The sequence below is a fragment of the Dreissena polymorpha genome, chromosome 14 (assembly GCF_020536995.1).
Source record: "Dreissena polymorpha isolate Duluth1 chromosome 14, UMN_Dpol_1.0, whole genome shotgun sequence".
Lineage (NCBI taxonomy): Eukaryota > Metazoa > Mollusca > Bivalvia > Myida > Dreissenidae > Dreissena > Dreissena polymorpha.
In genome coordinates, this window is record NC_068368.1 from 64,089,929 (window position 1) to 64,110,619 (window position 20,691).

Consider the following 20,691-nt stretch of genomic DNA (forward strand, 5'->3'; position numbering starts at 1 on the left):
TACAAAATGCTCAAATCATAAAGACTTGAATCGTTCAAATTACATGTTATTACTTGAATCGTTCATATTACATGTAAACATAATTGCAGGCAATTTTAATACAAAAAGAACTGACTTGAATAACAGGAAAACTCAAGATTATTGATTTTTAAACATTATACAAAGCCATAATACCTGACAAAAACTTGTTTGTTGACAACATCAAACAGAAAATGTTAAAAGTGATGTATATGTACAGTACTTAACTGATATTTAAAAAAACAAAATCATTCTATACATAGGGAGGACGTCACTACGTTAATTGTCTGTAAGATCGATGTGTACCGGTGTCGTAAAATGCATATTCTTTACACGGGAGAATATTCTAGTTATCTTGGCAAAGAAAAAAATGTTAAGGGTTGCTTCCCTTGTGAACAGTTCAGTGTAGTACATGTATCACATGGAACTATCGGAATATCTCGGGCTTCGACGATTAAACGTATACAAAATATTCTCGGAAAAATTGAGTGATATCTCCACAGAAATAATAGCTTTAAAGGCATTTTTTCTAAGTTATACAATTATAATGACCACTTGTCCTGTCGGACTAGCAAATTTCTTTATTTACTTGTCCGGACTAACAATTTGGTTGTCCCGGACAGTCGGACTACCTTTAATGTCGAGCCCTGTATGTAGACATCTTTTGTGGTAAACAGTTATGCAACATGTCGGAAAACGCCCAGGACAAATATATCGACATAATGATTTTTTCACTTATGTGGGTGTATGTTGGCTCCACTTCACACGATACAGTCATTGTAGTTTAATTGAAAAATGCATCTTACAATGTGAGATGAGTTCTGGGTTCAAGCCCCAGCAGTGGCCTATCAAGTGTGAAATACGGAGCCATTATCATTAAATATACACAGTTCTTTCTTTAAACAATACAATTAAATATAAGGAATAATGTTAAAGGGGCATTGCTGCTTAGCTATTTTTGACATTGAATAACAGGGTTTATATACACCTCAAGGATAAATGCTTCTAAATTTGTAAAAAAACAAACCAGTGGAAGAGTGCAGAATATTAAACATTTGCAACTTTCTGATGTCTAAAATGTCTTAAATGCCACTTTAAGTTTGTTTTTTTTTTGTACAAAATGACCCATTTTGTGCTGTCCATTATCGGTTAATGTTTTACGCTGTCAGGTCCAGAAGCGCTCATTCTGTAGCTTGTTTGGACCATAATCTATAATGCGACCAAGTTTCAGCAGATTCGGCCCAGTGGTTCTGATTTTATACCCTGTGCCTATTGAGTATAAGTACTATTACTCACTGATTTATGCATTATGAGCTCGGCTGTTTTCGGAAAAAAACCTCAGGTTTTGTCATAGCCAGCTCATTGTGTCATGTCGTGTCTTTTCGCCATCCGGCGTCTGCCATGCTAAAACCTTAACATGAACCCATTGTACCCACATTTTTTTTTCGTACCCATTTGTTTGTACCCAAATATTTTTCGTACCCAAATGTTTTTCGTACCCAAATGTTTTTTGTACCCATTTTTTTCGTACCAAATTTTTTTCGTACCCAATTTTCTTTTTTCGTACCCCAATTTTTTTTCGTACCCAATTTTTATTTATCGTACCCAAATTGTTTTCGTACCCACATGTTTTCGTACCCAATTTTTTTTTTGTACCCACTTTTTTCGTAACCACTTTTTTTGTACCCAAATTTTTTTGTACCCAATTTTTTTCCGTACCCAAATTTTTTTCGAACCCATTTTTTTTCTACCCAATTTTTTTTCGTACCCAAATTTTTTCGTACCCAATCTTTTTATTGCCATTTTTCTTCGTACCAAAATTTTTTTCGTACCCAACTGTTTTTGTACCCAAATGTTTTTATTCGTACCCATTTATTTTTTTCGTACCAAATTTTTTTGGTCGAAATAATCGGCTTTCAATTTGATTTGATCTTCCCACTCATTCCATCCCGCGAAACCCTTAAGGTGTCGCAACTCTGGTACTTGATTACATTCAGACAAAAATTTGGCTATCAAAAATATGTGCTTGTCATTTTCATCGGCCATAAGCATATTGAATAAACGAACAGTTGCTATTTAATTCAGCCACTGCGGAATAAACAAATCGTGTCTAAGTGTGTGTTATACAATGGGCACTGCATAAACATATGGTACTCATCCTCTACAATATAGACATTTCGCATTAGACAAAATTTACATTATCTATGATTATGCGGTATGTTCAAGTGTCGGCCTTTCTCAATCATGAGATCGTGTCCGGAACATCGGAAATTTGAAAGACATCTTTTTAATGCGTAAGGCAACTCAATTGACAGATATCGTTCAACATTAAGTAATGTTTTGTATTCCCGATAATATTTCGCCTTATGAGAACTATCCATTTGAGCTTGGAGATTTTGCATAGCACACTCTTTAAGCCTTTCTTTGAATAAGAAGATGAACATTTTAGCATTTCCGACTTCGTTTGCTAACCAAATATAGCCAAAGCCATTCTCGAAAAGTACTCTTTTCACATGTGTAGCCCAATTGGTTTTGCCTGATGAATCGAGGCTTCGAAGAAGCATGTACATTTGTCTCGGGTATCTGTTTGGATCTGCTACGGATACGCTACGGTCGATAAATTCGTAGCAATTTTTTGAACATGTTCAAAATTTGTCAAGAGTCGCTACGGACATCCAAAAACTACTACGACTGATCACGGATCAAGTACGGAGAGCCACGATCCAGTAAGGATAGCTACGAACTGTGCCGAAAAGTATTCGTAGCTCGTTCGTAGCTCTGATTCGTGACAGCGTGACCGAGGCATTACGAAATAAGGCGATAAGACACGAAGTTCATTACAGTTCAAATATCTTAAAATTAAGGTTTTATACACCATCTGCATTTTTCTACATAACCAAGAAGACTGTAATATTCCTCAGTTCCTCGCTTTGTGGTCTGTATTAAAGTTTGTGTGATGGCAATATTTTGACTTTCTCATGTTCAAAGATAGTTAGCAGACCAAAGTAAATAAATCAGACTAAAAAAAAAGACAAATTCAATTGCATAACGGTTACACATTTCTTGTCGATCCAATTTGTCTAGTAATTTTTAGTTTAATAAAAATAAGAAGTTTGACCTTGAGGGACTCTCCGGCTGAGTTCATCAGTGAGGCAGGGATCAAAACCCGAACGAGCAGTAAAATGTTCAGCGACAGAGTTTGTGAGCCAGGCAGAGAACGCGCTCAAGCACAGAGACATTGTCGCAATGACTGCAGTTGGACGTGAAGGAATCGGTGCGAGAAAAGTGGAACTGTGGAGCCGATCAGACCAGAAAGAGAGGCGAGCAATGATTCAGTCTAAGGTCAGGAGAGCGGAAGAAAATGCCAGACAAGCAGGAGCTGTGGAAATGGGAGCGCAGGCAGCATGGGCCACGTGGTATACCGCAGACAGGAAGTTGACCTGGGGAGACATCTGGAATAAGCCTTTTCGGGTTTCCTTTCTTGTCACGTCTGTCTATGACCTACTACCATTCCAAGCGAACTTGTGCCGATGGGGACTCACCGCAGAGCCAAAATGCAGCCTGTGTGACAGAGTAGGCACCCTAGAGTATGTTCTGTCATCTTGTGCTACATCACTGATATAGATGGAGGCACAACTCTGTCATCAGAGGGTTGGCTGACTGGCGAGAGAAGAAACGGACGAAGGAACACGGTAATTACCCCCGCCATGGGCATATCGCTTTTGTCAAATCGGGTGAGACCGAAAAGACACAGAAACCAACAAAAGCATAAATAATTGATGGCTCGAGAGACTGGAAGATGGAAGTTGACCTTTGAAGAAGGCTTGTTTTCCCAAACGTGGTTCAAACGACCCTTCAACCAGATATTGTACTGTGGTCAGAAACAGGAAAGAAGCTCGTCACCATAGAGCTGACAATACCATGGGATGCAAGATGCGAAGAGGCCTACGAGCAGAAGAAGACAAAGTACACAGAACTCATGGATCTGTGCAAGCAATACGTAGTAGTTGGCGTAGTTGGCTTTTTCCGTGGAAGTTGGCGATAGAGGGTTCTGTTCCTAGTCCGTGAACAGGCTGATAACAGCAGTAAGAACTACTGGCAAGGAGAGACGAGTGGCTATCCAGATGATGAGCCAAGCAGCTGGACGGGCATTAAGCTGGCTGTGGCTGAGGCGAGAGGAGAAGAGCTGGAGGAAATCAACCAACACACAGTGACTGATTACCACTGTGGGCCCACCGCTATCAGAATGTACATGGAATTAAAAGGGCCAAAACATTCTTAGACGGCGGCATCTATGCTGATGATGTTGGTTGAGGAGCAGTCTACAAACAAGCACGGATATGTTAGACTGTATTGAAACTGAGTATGAATTGCGCATTTACTTATCTCAATTAATTTATTGGCGATTGTGTCGAATTAAGACGCAGTCGTGGACTACTTTGACACACACCCGTATGTGATCGTACCTGAACTGGAGATCAGACCTTGCTAAATCGCGGAAATTGTAATCGTAAATTCGTGAACAGATTGCATTAGCATGCAAGCAGCGTATCGTAACGTACTGCCACGCATCATATCGTATCGTAGCCTGATATGTCAAAGAAATACCACGATCAGTTATGCATCGTTAATCGTGGTACTCGTGTCGGACCGCACGACAAAGGGGCCTTATATATTGTTAAAAATAAAAAGTGTCGGTTGTAGGTATTTGTCGCTATATAAAAACAAAATGTACATTTCTTACTATATTTAATGTCATGAACGCAGTAAGAAATTATGAAAACTGATCGTGAATATCTTGGTCTAAATACAAGCATTCAGTAGTTTCACCGCCTAGAATGGTGAGCTAACTGTGTACATTCAGTAGTTTCGCCGTCTAGCATGGTGAGCTAACTGTGTACATTCAGTAGTTTCACCGCCTAGCATGGTGAGCTAAGTGTGTACATTCAGAAGTTTCACCGCCTAGCATGGTGAGCTAACTGTGTACATTCGCCTAGCATGGCGAGCTAACTGTGTACATTCAGTAGTTTCACCGTCTAGCATGGTGAGCTAACTGTGTACATTCAGTAGTTTCACCGCCTAGCATTGTGAGCTAACTATGTACATTCAGTAGATTCATCGCTTAGCATGGTGAGCTTACTGTGTACATTCAGTAGTTTCACCGCCTAGCATGGTGAGCTAACTGTGTACATTCAGTAGTTTAAACGCCAAGCATTGTGATATTACTGTGTACATTCAGTAGTTTCACCGCCTAGCATTGTGAGCTAACTGTGTACATTCAGTAGTTTTACCGCCTAGCATGGTGAGCTAACTGTGTAATTCAGAAGTTTCATCGCCTAGCATGGTGAGCTAACTGTGTACATTCAGTAGTTTCACCGCCTAGCATTATGAGCTAACTGTGTACATTCAGTAGTTTCACCGCCTAGCATTGTGAGCTAACTGTGTACATTCAGTAGTTTCAACGCCAAGCATGGTGAGCTAACTGTGTACATTCAGTAGTTTCACCGCCTAGCATTGTGAGCGAGCTGAGTACATTCAGTAGTTTCATCGCCTAGCATGGTGAGCTAACTGTGTAGATTCAGTAGTTTCACCGCCTAGCATGGTGAACTAACTGTGTACATTCAGTAGTTTCACCGCCTAGCATGGTGAGCTAACTGTGTACATTCAGTAGTTTCACCGCCTAGCATTGTGAGCTAACTGTGTATATTCAGTAGTTTCACCGCATAGAATTGTGAGTTAACTGTGTACATACAGCAGTTTCACCGCCTAGCACTGTGAGCTAACTGTGTACATTCAGTAGTTTCACCGCCTAGCATTGTGACCTAACTGTGTGCATTCAGTAGTTTCACCGCCTAGCATTGTGAGCTAACTGTGTACATTCAGTAGTGCATCGCCTAGCATGGTGAGCTAATTTTGTACATTCAGTAGTTTCACCTCCTGGCATTGTGAGCTAACTGTGTATATTCAGTAGTTTTACCGCCAAGCAATGTGAGCTCACTGTGTACATTCAGTAGTTTCACCGCCTAGAATGGTGAGCTAACTGTGTTCATTTAGTAGTTTCACTGCCTAGCATGGTGAGCTAACTTTGTACATTCAGTAGTTTCACCGCCTAGCATTATGAGCTAACTGTGTACATTCAGTAGTTTCACCGCCTAGCATTGTGAGCTAACTGTGTACATTCAGTAGTTTCAACGCCAAGCATGGTGAGCTAACTGTGTACATTCAGTAGTTTCACCGCCTAGCATGGTGAGCTATTTGTGTATATTCAGTAGTTTCACCGCCTAGCATGGTGAGCTAACTGTGTACATTCGCCTAGCATGGCGAGCTAACTGTGTACATTCAGTAGTTTCACCGCCTAGCATTGTGAGCGAGCTGAGTACATTCAGTAGTTTCATCGCCTAGCATGGTGAGCTAACTGTGTAGATTCAGTAGTTTCACCGCCTAGCATGGTGAGCTAACTGTGTACATTCAGTAGTTTCACCGCCTAGCATGGTGAGCTAACTGTGTATATTCAGTAGTTTTACCGCCTAGCATGGTGAGCTAACTGTGTATATTCAGTAGTTTCACCGCATAGAATTGTGAGTTAACTGTGTACATTCAGTAGTTTCACCGCCTAGCACTGTGAGCTAACTGTGTACATTCAGTAGTTTCACCGCCTAGCATTGTGAGCTAACTGTGTGCATTCAGTAGTTTCACCGCCTAGCATTGTGAGCTAACTGTGTACATTCAGTAGTGCATCGCCTAGCATGGTGGGCTAGCTGTGTACATTCAGTAGTTTCAACGCCAAGCATGGTGAGCTAACTGTGTATATTCAGTAGTTTCACCGCCTAGCATGGTGAGCTAATTGTGTATATTCAGTAGTTTCACCGCCTAGCATGGTGAGCTAACTGTGTACATTCGCCTAGCATGGCGAACTAACTGTGTACATTCAGTAGTTTCACCGCCTAGCATTGTGAGTGAGCTGAGTACATTCAGTAGTTTCACCGCCTAGCATGGTGAGCTAACTGTGTAGATTCAGTAGTTTCACCGCCTAGCATGGTGAGCTAACTGTGTACATTCAGTAGTTTCACCGCCTAGCATGGTGAGCTTACTGTGTACATTCAGTAGTTTCACCGCCTAGCATGGTGAGCTAACTGTGTACATTCAGTAATTTCACCGCCTAGCATGGTGAGCTAATTGTGTATATTCAGTAGTTTCACCGCCTAGCATGGTGAGCTAACTGTGTACATTCGCCTAGCATGGCGAGCTAACTGTGTACATTCAGTAGTTTCACCGCCTAGCATTGTGAGCGAGCTGAGTACATTCAGTAGTTTCTTCGCCTAGCATGGTGAGCTAACTGTGTAGATTCAGTAGTTTCACCGCCTAGCATGGTGAGCTAACTGTGTACATTCAGTAGTTTCACCGCCTAGCATGGTGAGCTAACTGTGTACATTCAGTAGTTTCACCGCCTAGCATGGTGAGCTAACTGTGTATATTCAGTAGTTTCACCGCCTAGCATGGTGAGCTAACTGTGTATATTCAGTAGTTTCACCGCATAGAATTGTGAGTTAACTGTGTACAAACAGCAGTTTCACCGCCTAGCACTGTGAGCTAACTGTGTACATTCAGTAGTTTCACCGCCTAGCATTGTGAGCTAACTGTGTGCATTCAGTAGTTTCACCGCCTAGCATTGTGAGCTAACTGTGTACATTCAGTAGTGCATCGCCTAGCATGGTGAGCTAATTTTGTACTTTCAGTAGTTTCACCGCCTGGCATTGTGAGCTAACTGTGTACATTCAGTAGTTTCACCGCCTAGCATTGTGAGCTAACTGTGTACATTCGGTAGTTTCAACGCCTAGCAAGGTGAGCTAATTTTGTACATTCAGTAGTTTCACCGCCTAGCATGGTGAGCTAACTGTGTACATTCAGTAATTTCACCGCCTAGCATTGTGAGCTTACTGTGTACATTCAGTAGTTTCACCGCCTAGCATTGTGAGCTAACTGTGTACATTCAGTAGTTTCACCGCCTTGCATTGTGAGCTAACTGTGTACATTCAGAAGTTTCATCGCCTTGCATTGTGAGCTAACTGTGTACATTCAGTAGTTTCACCGCCTAGCATGGTGAGCTAACTGTGTACATTCAGTTGTTTCACCGCCTAGCATGGTGAGCAAATTGTGTAAATACGAAATATTAGGTACCTTAATCTCAAAAGAATGCAAAACAATTAGCATGCAAACATGTTGCCGTATGTTCATGCTTAATTGTTGCCTTATATGTTTTCAGTCGCTGTTCATTCCTCATTTATAATAACTAGAAGTATCTTACAAAAATAATTCAAATATTGAACATGTTTTATATTCGCTTTTCAGAATCATGACGAGGAATTTGAGATTGAGTTTAATCCCACCTCATTCGTCGAGCAACTGTAGCTCGCAAAAGATTGTCAACATCAAAACCAACAACAGAAGTCAGCTTCAAATAATTATAATATCTAATTAATTATGTTTTTTAATTCGTTGTTAAATGTGTATGCCATAGTCGTATCATCTTTGATGTGTTGGTTGGTTTGTTGATGTTCCTGTTTTAGTTCCAAATATTTAAATTTTGCATAATGCCTGCAAATTGCGCTGTTAATATCAGCTTCCAAATCTAAATTACACGTTTGTAAAATAAATCATTATGAAATGATGCTTAGATTAAACGTCTTTATTATGTGTTGGTTTTTTCCACGTTGTTGGTCTGTCAAGTTTAATGATAATATATAACTAGTTGTGCAGAGTGTTGTATTGTAATCTATCACGTGCTTCATTTTGGTTCAAAGACGTCACGAGATATCGTCAATATTTAGTACACGAGCGGAATGTAATCCAACATGGACAATACCCGAACTTGATAGAAATACATAGCAGGATACGAAAACGTGTTGTGTTTTCAACAATACAATGATACGTATTATTCGGCGTAGCTGATTAACGTCACTTTTGACCTTAGGTTACCTTAAGGTTACATTCATAAAATGCCCGCGCCTACCCACGAATGAATACACTTCATTTAGTCCATTGGCTGATTTGAGAATACCACCGGAACATTGGAAACATGGCCGCGTCTTTCTAACACTGTTTTACTGCGTGTTCAGCATGAAACAATTTTTATCTCGTATGAAAAAGCATGATAGATGGAACAGTTTTACACTCAACTCTTCACATCAATCTAATTTGTGCGTAGATTCTACACCTTCGTCAGTTCGCGGTTATTGTGTGTGAATGTCAGAGTTTATATACAGGTCAACGCTTGGTCTTCACGAATACCTATGTTCTGACTGGAGTTCGCGGTCAGTCGTTATTTAATAAAGACGCTATAGCGTAATCTAGGTGAACTGCAATTTTCTTTAGACCAGAACGATGTTAAATGAAGATATCCAGCGATATAATTTTGGTATGTCAATAATAGATTCTTAATGTGTGTTCAACAATACCATGATAAATATTATGTTTAATTAATTTAACAACAATTATTCCAACATACATATCGACTAATGTATTAAGCATGAGCGCAATGATTCTTGATACTGTTAATAATCGAATCAAATAGCAATGCCCGACAAACCACTAAAACAGGTTTGTTCGAAGAACGTGCGTATAAATATTTAAAATATGTACGGATATTTCGCGTGTGGCCGGTTGACTCATATGTTTCAATTTCACTTCCATTATTCTTTTGGTTTTCTGTTTTGTATCTATAGGTATATGACCAGCAATATGTAATAATGTAAAATAAGCCGCAAAAACTCCGCGTAACATCCCGTACTGCGTGTGATGCTGCTAAGAACTGCACAGAAAGACATTCGCTATCCTTGACCTCGTTCATTGAACTCTTTACCTTTCATAAACTCCAACCGCAATCAACGCAGTATATCTTTTTTAAAGATATTTCTTGTTTTGGATTTATTTAGCAATAATTATTCCACCATATTGACTAATGCATTAAGCATGAGCGCGATGATTCTCGATACCGTTAATAATCGAATCAAATAGCAATGCCCGACACACCACTAAAACAGGTTTGTTCGAAGAACGCGCCTATAAATACGGATACTTCGCGTGTGGCCGGTTGACTCGTATGTTTTAATTTCACTTCCATTCTTCTTTTGGTTTTCTGTTTTGTATCTATAGGTTTATGGCCAGCAAAATGTTATAATGTAAAATAAGCCGCGAAAACTTATTTTAAGTGAATACATCTAAGAATTATGAATCTTGAGAAAATTAAAAGGAGAGATAATATTACCATTAATCTTTTAAAAACCAAGTGATGTTATAATTATATATATTTTAAATTTAAACTTTAAACCTGATTTAAATACAAATGATTGGGATTAAGCCAGAATGTATATCAAAGAAAAGTGTAGTAATGTCGAATACTTTAACTACAACAAATTGATATACATTATGTGCATGTGTTAATCATCACATTCAAACATGTGTCCGTTCATATTCACTGAATCTATCATCTTTAAATTGCATATGGCGAAGTTTCTGTGCAATTCAATAAAGAATTTTAAACAAATCTATAGATATGTCAAAAACCGATTTATACCATTGATTCCTAACGTCCAGAAAAGGGCTTTGGCAAACAGCGTAGACCCAGATGAGACGCCGCATGATGCGACGTCTCATCAGGGTCTGCGCTGCTGGCTTTAAGAAATTTCTGTAAGAAATATTCTAAATACAGTACTACATATACTAGACATCTCTAATTTTGGAAATAAATTGATCCAATTTAGAAAGATGGAAGAGTCCACTAGGCATAAATGGTTTAATTAAACATCGAATGTGCTGGAGACGCTCTGTCCGTCACGGATACAGCTTCTTTCAGTTCACGGTGGCATGAGCTCGAACACTCGCTATTTGTCAACTGCGCTGTTTCGTATTGTGGATGTCGAGTGTTGTTTATTCGTGTAGCTGACGGATAGTTTGATAGTGTAAACCATGTATATTTTCCAGTGCGTAACTCTTGTGTTTAGATGTTGATGTTGTCATTTTTGTATGTGAACATATACGCGTGACTGAGTAAAAAATGTTATAAGCTCTCTCTACGTATTCGGATATCTTGAATTAAAATACTTTAGATGAGTTTAAATTACGTGCATAACAAATAACATGCTTTAATCAGCAACAACGTGTATGTGTTAAATGTGTGTGATGTATGTATTATTATCCCTTCTGGATACGTACATGTGCTTTTATTATGTTAATTTAAGTTAAACGGATGTAAGATAAAGAAGTGAAACTCCAGCTGCTGGATTGCATTCTCATTATATACAATTAGTTCGTCCTTTATATGAGGCAAGTAACCAATTGCCATAACAGTATATGTGATATGAGTCGTGTTCTGTGAAAACTGGGCATAATGCATGTGCGTTAAGTGTTGTCCCAGATTAGCCTGTGCAGTCCGCAGAGGCTAAACAGGGACGACACTTTACGCCTAAATTAGTTTTTGCTAAGAAGAGACTTCATTTAAACGAAAAATGTCATAACAGCGGAAAGTGTCGTCCCTTATTAGCCTGTGCGGACTGCACAGGCTAATCTGGGATGACACTTTACGCACATGCATTAAGCCCAAATTTTCCCAGAACGATACACATATAAAAACTCGTTTTGAGCTTAATGAAATATTGCAGCTTGGTAGGGTAAACAGCTTGATAGGCTTTTCTCCATAGTTTGATATTTAGAAAGAACTTATGTACCGGTATTTTTTTTCATTGAAGTTCATTACTTATTTGTTTTTTTTCCCTTTGATTTTAGCGATGATATTACTCCTTTTAATATGCATGTTGGCTCTATCAGGCAGAATACAGAGTTAATACTTAAATTATACCGTAAAACCATCAATCAAAAAGCCATTTGAATGGATTAAATTACTGAAGTGTAAACATTTCACCATAAAAATGTGCAGCAATTCAGTGATGCTGGATAAAGTAAACTTTACATTGAATTTGTTTTTAATTAAAACATGGACATTACATATTTGCAATGCCTTTTTGACAATTCTTATAAACTTTCTTTAATGAAGTATTGAGATTTGTTAGTTTTTTACCTACTACTCTTCCCTGTGTTAGGATAACTTCATAATCATCAGTCCATATGCATTTGGAAAATATTTTAAATCAAAGAATTGTAAAAAAAATGATTGCAAGTAGGTATATTGTAGTCAAAATGTTCGCCTTTCAAAGTCATGCAGTGAAGAATCTCGCAATGTTGTTTTGAGTTTAACGACTATTGCCAAACCTTACCAATCATTTAATGTTTCGATATGTCACTTAATCCATTAACTATATTTACATCTATTATTTAAATCAGAAGTTATTGCCTGTAGGGTATTTATTTGTAATAACTTTTGTAAGCAACGGTCAGCGGATATAAACAATTCAATAGAAGAAATGGAACAGTTATTAATAACAATTGAAAAATTACCGCGGTCATGTTTCAACCAATAAAAGATCTATCTCTTACAAGCATCAAACAGAAACCATTGTTGTACAATAGAAAAGACTGGATCATCGGAGAGATAGGAATAAAATACTGTTACTGACGGCGAAAACTCCGAACAGACAAAACACAGATTTAGAAATAGGAGTTTAAAAAAGTGAAACTATTGTACAAACACGTGTGGTAAAACAAACTAATGCAGTTGGAAGGAAAGAAACACAGTCTTAGCTCTTGGCAATAAAGTGCAACGACGACAGTTCACATATTGTGAAACATAGGATTTAATTAAAAACAGAAATTTAGATAACTTGTTGCATTGATTTTTACCGCTATATACGTATCATCGCTCAAGGTTGCCATGGAGATAATCACGTGGTGCGTCACGTGCACTGTGCTAGCGGCGGGAACTGTTTACATCGTCCGAAAGCGGCGCCAACAGTTTGAACCGAGGTATGGATAGCAATATTATTTATCTCGATTTTTTTTCGGTGTAGCTCTTTAACCTAGGTTTTGACCTTACTCGACCTATGTTCAAAAATACCAACAATTCGCGAAATAAAAAACGTGAAATATAATAAAATCTGACTCAATTGAATTAACATACAATTTAGTGGACTATCTATTTGTTGTAGTTTAGCGTTAGCAAAATTCAAATAGTGAATTGCCTCATATGAAAAGTATAGGGATGCAGCATTGCGTTTTGCAACGATGAAAACTGAATGTTCAGCATACAGTTATTTTATATGCAACCGAAAGGCTAATTTGATATAACAGTTCCACACTCTACTCTCGATATCAACACAATGTGTCTGCGCACATTTACATTTGCTTATTGTCCGAGCTTAAGCGTTAATACGTAAAGTTCTCATGTTAAGCAATTTAAATCATGTTGAATTCTGTGCATTTGTTTATCTGTATGTCCTGGCGAAGGGGAAGTGATATAGCTTTTGCGTTGTCCGTCCGTACGTCTGTCCGTTTCCGGATCATAACTTAGAAACTATAACATATTTCAACATGGAACTTCATTGGTGTATATATATATATATATATTTATATATATATATATTTATATATATATATATATATATATATATATATATATATATATATATATATATATATATATATATATATATATATATATATATATATATATATATATATTAAGGAGGACAAGTAACATGCACAGTAACCATAACTCAGCACTTTGTTAAATAGGAGTTACTGCCCACTTTCGCTTTATATGATGTAACTGTTCAGTGTTATATCTCAGATACATTACAAGATTTCAACATGAAACTTCAAGATGTATTCACTGTATTGATGTTAATGAGGAAATTGCAATGAATTAGAACCATAACCCTACATTATCTAAAACAATAGTTATTTCCTTTTGCTGTTTTTGCATGATGGAACTTTTCAAGACTATATATAAGATAAAATACAAGATCTTAACAATAAACTTCATGGGTGTTTAGATATCAATGAAGAACCATAACCCTACACTTTCGATAAAAAAGCTATTGTCATTTGTCATCTTGTATGAAATACCTTTTCAGGGCTATATCATACAAAATCAACATGAAAGAAAGTTCATGGGTGTACATATATCAATAAGAAAAACAATTCAATGCATACAAACAATTAACCTACAATTTTTGTTAGGATACTACCATTTATCAAGGGATTTGCACCAATCCTTTAACATAATTAATATGAAGGGGGTTCATTTAATCGAATTTGGTTGTAGATTGTTAAAGCATCGTTGTTCAATATGCAGATATTATGCTAAATACAAACGGGTTTTGTTTATAATTGACATTTAAATATGTAAAAGTATTGAGGTTAATATAAGCCGTCGTTCCAGCAGGGCAATCGTGAACTCTCTTTATAAATGCATTACTTTCCATCTCGCACTATATAAGGTCGATCACACAGTATTAGGTCCGATCGCACGGTATAAGGTCAAATCGCACGGTATAATGCAACATCGCACGGTATAAGAACAGAACGCACGGTATAAGGTAAGATAGCACGGTATAAGGCCAGATCGCACGTTTTAGGGGCAGATCGCACGTTATAAGGTCAGATCGCACGGTATAGGGTCAGATCGCACGGTATAAGGTCAGATTGCGGGGCATTATGTTAGATCGCACGGTATAATGTCATATCGCACGTAATAAGGTCAGATAGCACGGTTGAAGGTCAGATCTCATGGTATAAGGTCAAATCGCACGGTATAAGGTCAGATCGCACGGGTTTAGGTCACATCGCACGGCATATGTCAGATCGCGCGGTATAAGGTCATATCCCAAGAAACAAGGTCAGATCGAACGTTATAAGGTCAGATTGCAAGGTTTAAGGTCAGATCGCACGACATAAGGTCAGATCGCACGGTATAAGGTCAGATCCAACGGTTTAAGGTCAGATCGCGCGGTATAAGGTCAGATCGCAAGGTATAAGGTCAGATCGCAATATATAGGGTCAGATCGCATGGTATGAGGTCAGATCGCACGGTATAAGGTCAGATCGCATGGTATAAGGTCAGATCGCACGATATAAGGTCAGATCCAACGGTTTAAGTTCAGATCGCATGGTATAATGTCAGATCTCACGGTATAATGTCAGATAGCAAGGTATAGGGTCAGATCGCAGTCAGCCTTATTATTTACTCATGGCAGGTTAATATTAGGGTCTCATTGTGCTTTAAAAAATATAATGCTATATACCATTTTTGATCGATTTAATATGCATAATTCCATCAACTTGACATATATTATTAGCATGATCGCATTTATTTAATAAATGTTCATAGCTGTACGCAGTACGTACACAGGTCGTTTCAATTACCGCTTTTTATAAATACTCATAGCCGTGTTTGGCAAACCACTTACACAGGTCTGTTCGAAGAAAGCTTCATAAATATTTTACCGATGTATTGATGATTCGCGTTTGGGCGGTTATTCTGCACGTGTTTTATTCGTGTTCACACAGTTTATCTCTTTTTTGTCTGTAGATAACTTATAATCGCGATTTTTGAACCGATTGATATGTGTCGCTTTCTGAGAAAACTTGGCATAATTCATGTGCGTAAAGTGTCGTCCCAGATTAGCTTGTACAGTCTGCACAGGCTAATCAGGGACAACGCTTTCCGGATTATGTGGTTATGCGGACAGCACAGGCTAATCTGGGTCGACACTTTACGCACATGCATTAAGCCAAATTTTTTCAGAACGCGACTCCTATAATTGCTTAGCTTTACCGACATACACCAACATAAACGCTTTATGTCTTTCTTGTAGATATTTATTGTTTCTGATGAATGCGAAACTTCAAACCTAGACCATAACATTAATTTTGTCTCATCATCTGGCAGTATTTTATTAGAAATAACATGGGAGTAGAAAGCAACAAAAATCATGGGAAATAAAACTCATGCTAGTTCGCATTTCCGTTTTAAAGGGAAACCTTTCAAGTATTAAAAATAAACAGTTGAGTATCTCTTAATATCTCACTTAAAGCCGTTAACCAGGCTATATTTTTGTCGAACGCGCGATTCGAATTAGCACAATTGCCTCGCGATGTTTCAATATAAGCGCTCGCGAATCTAACAGATGCGTTTACTGTTAGGATAAATATTCAAATTTCTATGTGAATTGCCTCTGGAAATTTCTAGGTTTATTCATGGGAAAATCAAGGTGAGAGGTGCATTTTTGTTTTAAGATCAGCAGTTTGCATGCCCTTTCAAATTTGTGTTGTTTTTTGTACGCATATTTTTTTTACATATAATCGTGTTTTATGTTAAATGCTCAATCATTGTTTCTTCCCCAGTTGATGCCGTTGTATATCATATATTAAGCAGTTGTTTTGCTACCGTCTTTATGCAGATTCAAGTATTCATGTTATTATCAAACAATGTATGTTGTATGTGGATTGAAAGCATGCAGTCAACAATATCCACGTCAAGTACACATCATAGCGTTATATTATAGTATTATTATTATATTTGCATCAAAGTACAGCGTGTTTCCAATCTATGCATTTTCGAACGTATTCACTGGACAGGGCTATCGCATGGACGGACGGACCAACGGGATGGGCAGACAAAATGACAGACATACAGACGGATGGACGGACGGACTGACAGACAGAGAGACAAACAGGCGGACAGACAGACAGACGGATGGACGGGCGGACAGACAGACAGACAAACAGACAGAACGACTGAGGCAGACAGACAGACAAAATGACATACAGACAAAATGACAGATAAAATGACAGACAGACAAAATGAGAGACAGACAGACAGACAGACAGACGAATGGACGGACAGACAGACAGACAGACAGACTAAGAATTGTTAACTGGTCATCGGTATGCGCACATACAGTTGTCGTTACCAATCGTAACCAATCGCAAACACAGCCGTTAGTTTGTAGTTCAACATTGAGTTAATAGTATTTCCTTAGTTATGACATTCCTATCCACTTACGCGAAAGTGTATCTATAATCGTTTTGTTGAATGTCATCGACAGTTAATGAATCGTCGTTATTCTATATTAAATGAACCTACATACGCTAATAAATATAAATAGCCGTATTACATCCGTTCGATGATTTGTTTTGCCAGACCCTTGTTTAGACTTATTCTGAACGCCAATTATTTTATGTTTACTCGTAACACATTAAAATAAGAATTATACGCGCAACTAACTTTTAACCCATTTATGCCTAGTGGACTCTCCCATCCTTCTAAATTGGATCAATTTATTTCCAAAATTAAGGATGTCTAGTATATTTATTTCTATATTTATAATATTTCTTACAGAAATTTCTTTAAGCAAACAACGCAGACCCTGATGAGACGCCGCATCATGCGGCGTCTCTTCTGGGTCTTTGCTGTTTGCCAAGGCCTTTTTTCTAGACGCTAGGCATAAATGGGTTAATTATTCAGATTGTAAATACATGTAGTGAACGAAAGTATACCATAGCCCCAGGCACGTTACACTTCATTAAAATGCTATTCTGAATGTATACTTTGTCCGAATCAGTTTAAAGTCACGCTCTATGATAACGGGGTTTAATGCATTTGTGTAAAGTATTGTCCTATTTTAGCCTATGCAATCTGCACAGGCTAATCACGGCCAAAACCTTCCGCTTGAACTGGATTTTTGTTAAGAAAAAAATTGCTCTAAACAAAGAACGAAAAGATGAAAGTGTCGTCTCTGATTAGTCTGTGCGGACTGCACAGGCTTATCTGGCACGACAATTAAAGCACATGCATAAAACCTTGTTTTGACAGAGAGAGTTTTATTTCATTTTTGAAGTATGAGGCAGAGGGAAAATATAATTAATGCGTAGACTGAAATTAATTTTTCAGAACATCTGTTCCCGCAAAACCACTGTAATGTAGGCACTTCTTTTACCCTTTGTTTAAAGCGAAATCACACAATGAAGGCATTTTGATACACTTGTAAGTTACCATAAAATCACATAAATATAGGCATTTTGATACGCTCTTTGTACCCAGTATTACAAAACGTTATACAATTTTGATAGATTTAACTATATTCCAAAGTACAGCAAAGCTTGGTATTACACATGTTCTAACAGAAAATGTCGCCGTTACAAGGGTCCTGAGTGTGCAAAAACGTCCCTCACAAGCATAACTTCACGTTTTATTGCGATTTATAACTTATATCAAGTTAAAATCATGGTCCGTATAGGGACGTCAACAACGTTGACCGCGATCTGACCTTATACCGTTCGATCTAACCTTTTACCTTTTATTTATTTTTTTATGTAAAAAATTGTTTTATGACATATTGATAGTGTTAAAGTGACTTTACTTGGCCATGCGCCAAAATACCTGTGCTATCGCGTTGTCGCCATCTGGATTTTAATGTGCCACCACGATGGCCCTAATTGTATTCCGTAAGTGTGGACTACCTGCCCCTCTTAATTAAATATCTCACTTCAAGCCGTTTAAAGTTTTGCTGAATGTCATCGACGGATAATAAATAGTAGTTATCCTATATATCATGAATCTAAATATGTTAATAAATATAATTGACCGTAATAAATATAATTAACCGTTCAGTTACTCTGGTATGGTAATATGGAACCACATACCGGTTAGTATTCGCCAATCTCTCACTCTCACCACTTTCAAACATAGGCTTAAGAAATATTTCCTCATTGAGGCGCAAAATGAGTCTCACGCATAGCAACATTTTTCTGTTTTCCTCTTATTTAAAAGTCAAATACTCCACCATAAGTGTCGTAATGATTACTGTAGATTTAATTTCCGCAAACAAATATACATATTGCTTTTTCAAACTATGTATATAGTTAGGAGGTGCAGGCTAGTCTTCATAACAGTTGTGTAATTTCATATCCTATTGTGAACAACACTGGTCATGAATATTGTTTTCTGTCATTATAATATTTGTGTATATCAGCCTCTTCTATCAATCGTAAACTATTTCAAGAATAATGTATTCCACGTTTTTAAACTCTGACTTTGTACAATTATGTTCGCGGCTGTTTTTGTTAACTTTTTGATATTGTTATTGGTCGTGTTAATTAAGATATGGTAATTGTATAATTGTTTGTATGTTTAGGTGTGTGCGTGCGCGCGTGTGTGTGTGTGTGCGTGCGTGCGTTAGAGTGTGTGCATATGGGAAAATGTAATCAACAATACATTTATATTCTTAAATACTTTCTGTTAATAAATATTTGTTCCTTGAGACCATTTCAATATAGGAAGAGAAATGAATAATATAAGAGAAGTCATATAATATACTTGCATTTTTATGACACTTCTATTACACTGTTACTGTACTCTTATGTCCGTCAAAGTCTACGTGTTTGCATTATAATGTAGAAATGCATTATAAATACCATAGTTGTTTGAAGGCCTCATTGAAAATAAGATTGCCATTGTTAAACTGTTTGCATGACTTTGTATCAATGTGTTGTCTTTATGAGTTACCTTCGGAAAATAAGGATATTACTATTATTATTATTATTATTATTATTATTATTATTATTATTATTATTATTATTATTATTACAGCCGTTCGATGATATTTGTTTTGCCATACCGTTATTTAGACTTATTCTGAACGCGATTTATTTTATGTTCCACATAACACCATAAAATAAGAATTATACACGCATATATGTTTTAATTATTCAGAATGAAAATTCTTTTAGTGACCGAAACTTTTCCATCCCTTCAGGCACGTTACGCTTCATTAAATTGCTATTCTGAATGTATACACGTTAAACTTCATTCAATTGCTATTCTGAATGTATTCTTTTGTTCAAATCAGATTTGAGCCGCGCTCTACGAAAACGGTTTTGTAATGCATTTGTGCAACGTATTGTACTACTCAACAAAAATTATAACCGACCTATTGATATTGTACAAATGGTGATAATGAAATGTTTAAGTATTTGGTATAATTTGTTTTTGCTAAGCACATTACGCAGAGTTTAAATATCCCAAATTATCAAGTGGTCGGTTATAACTTTTGTTGTGTATATTAGCCTATGCAATCTGCACAGGCGTATCAGGGCCGAAACTTTCCGCTTAAACTTCATATTTGCTAAGAAAAAAACTTTCTTTACACGAAAAATAAAAATGAAAGAAGAAACTGTCGTCTCTGATTAGTCTGTGCGGACTGCACAGGCTTATCTGGCACAATTAAAGCACATGCATAAAACCTCGTTTTGACAGAGCGAGGTTCATTTCACTTTTGAACTATGAGGAAGAGGGAAAATAAAATTAATGCCTAGGCTTTAATTAATTTGGCAGAACATTTGTTCCCGCAATACCACGGGAATGTGGGCATTTTTTTGTTACACTTTGTTTAAAGCGAAATCACATTTATGAAGACAATTTGATACACTTTTTAATTACCGGAAAATCACATAAATAAAGCATTTTGATAAACTTTTTGCACCCATCATTACAAAACGTTATACTATATTTATAAATTTAACGATATTCCAAAGTAGAGCACAAAAACAAGTCCACCTTATGCACACTTATCTCGTTACGAAGAGAACATATTAAATAGCATATGCAACCATGTGTTATTATTTTTTTTTAATTTAAAGTGAATGAATAAATTATAATTATATATGAAAATTATATCTTTGGCGTAACTGAACTATCTATCTATACAAAGCATTAACGAT

General features: G+C 37.3%; 2 protein-coding genes across 6 annotated transcripts in view; both read left to right on the forward strand.

Moving 5' to 3' along the window:
• Positions 1 to 20,691, forward strand: part of LOC127859042 (failed axon connections homolog) — a 141,423-nt gene that overhangs the window by 111,427 nt on the left and 9,305 nt on the right. The gene's annotated exons all lie outside the window — the stretch shown is intronic.
• LOC127859043 (failed axon connections homolog) overlaps positions 10,910 to 20,691 on the forward strand; it is a 262,441-nt gene continuing 252,659 nt past the window's right edge. The window contains exons 1-2 of one of the 4 annotated variants that reach the window (XM_052396442.1): positions 10,910 to 10,997; positions 12,399 to 12,933. In XM_052396442.1, coding sequence (XP_052252402.1) covers positions 12,842 to 12,933 — 92 coding nt within the window. In that variant the 5' untranslated portion in view covers positions 10,910 to 10,997; positions 12,399 to 12,841. Of the gene's footprint in view, positions 10,998 to 11,018; positions 11,190 to 12,398; positions 12,934 to 16,034; positions 16,182 to 20,691 lie in introns of those variants that run through there. The other 3 variants (XM_052396439.1, XM_052396443.1, XM_052396444.1) reach the window with 3 other exon arrangements.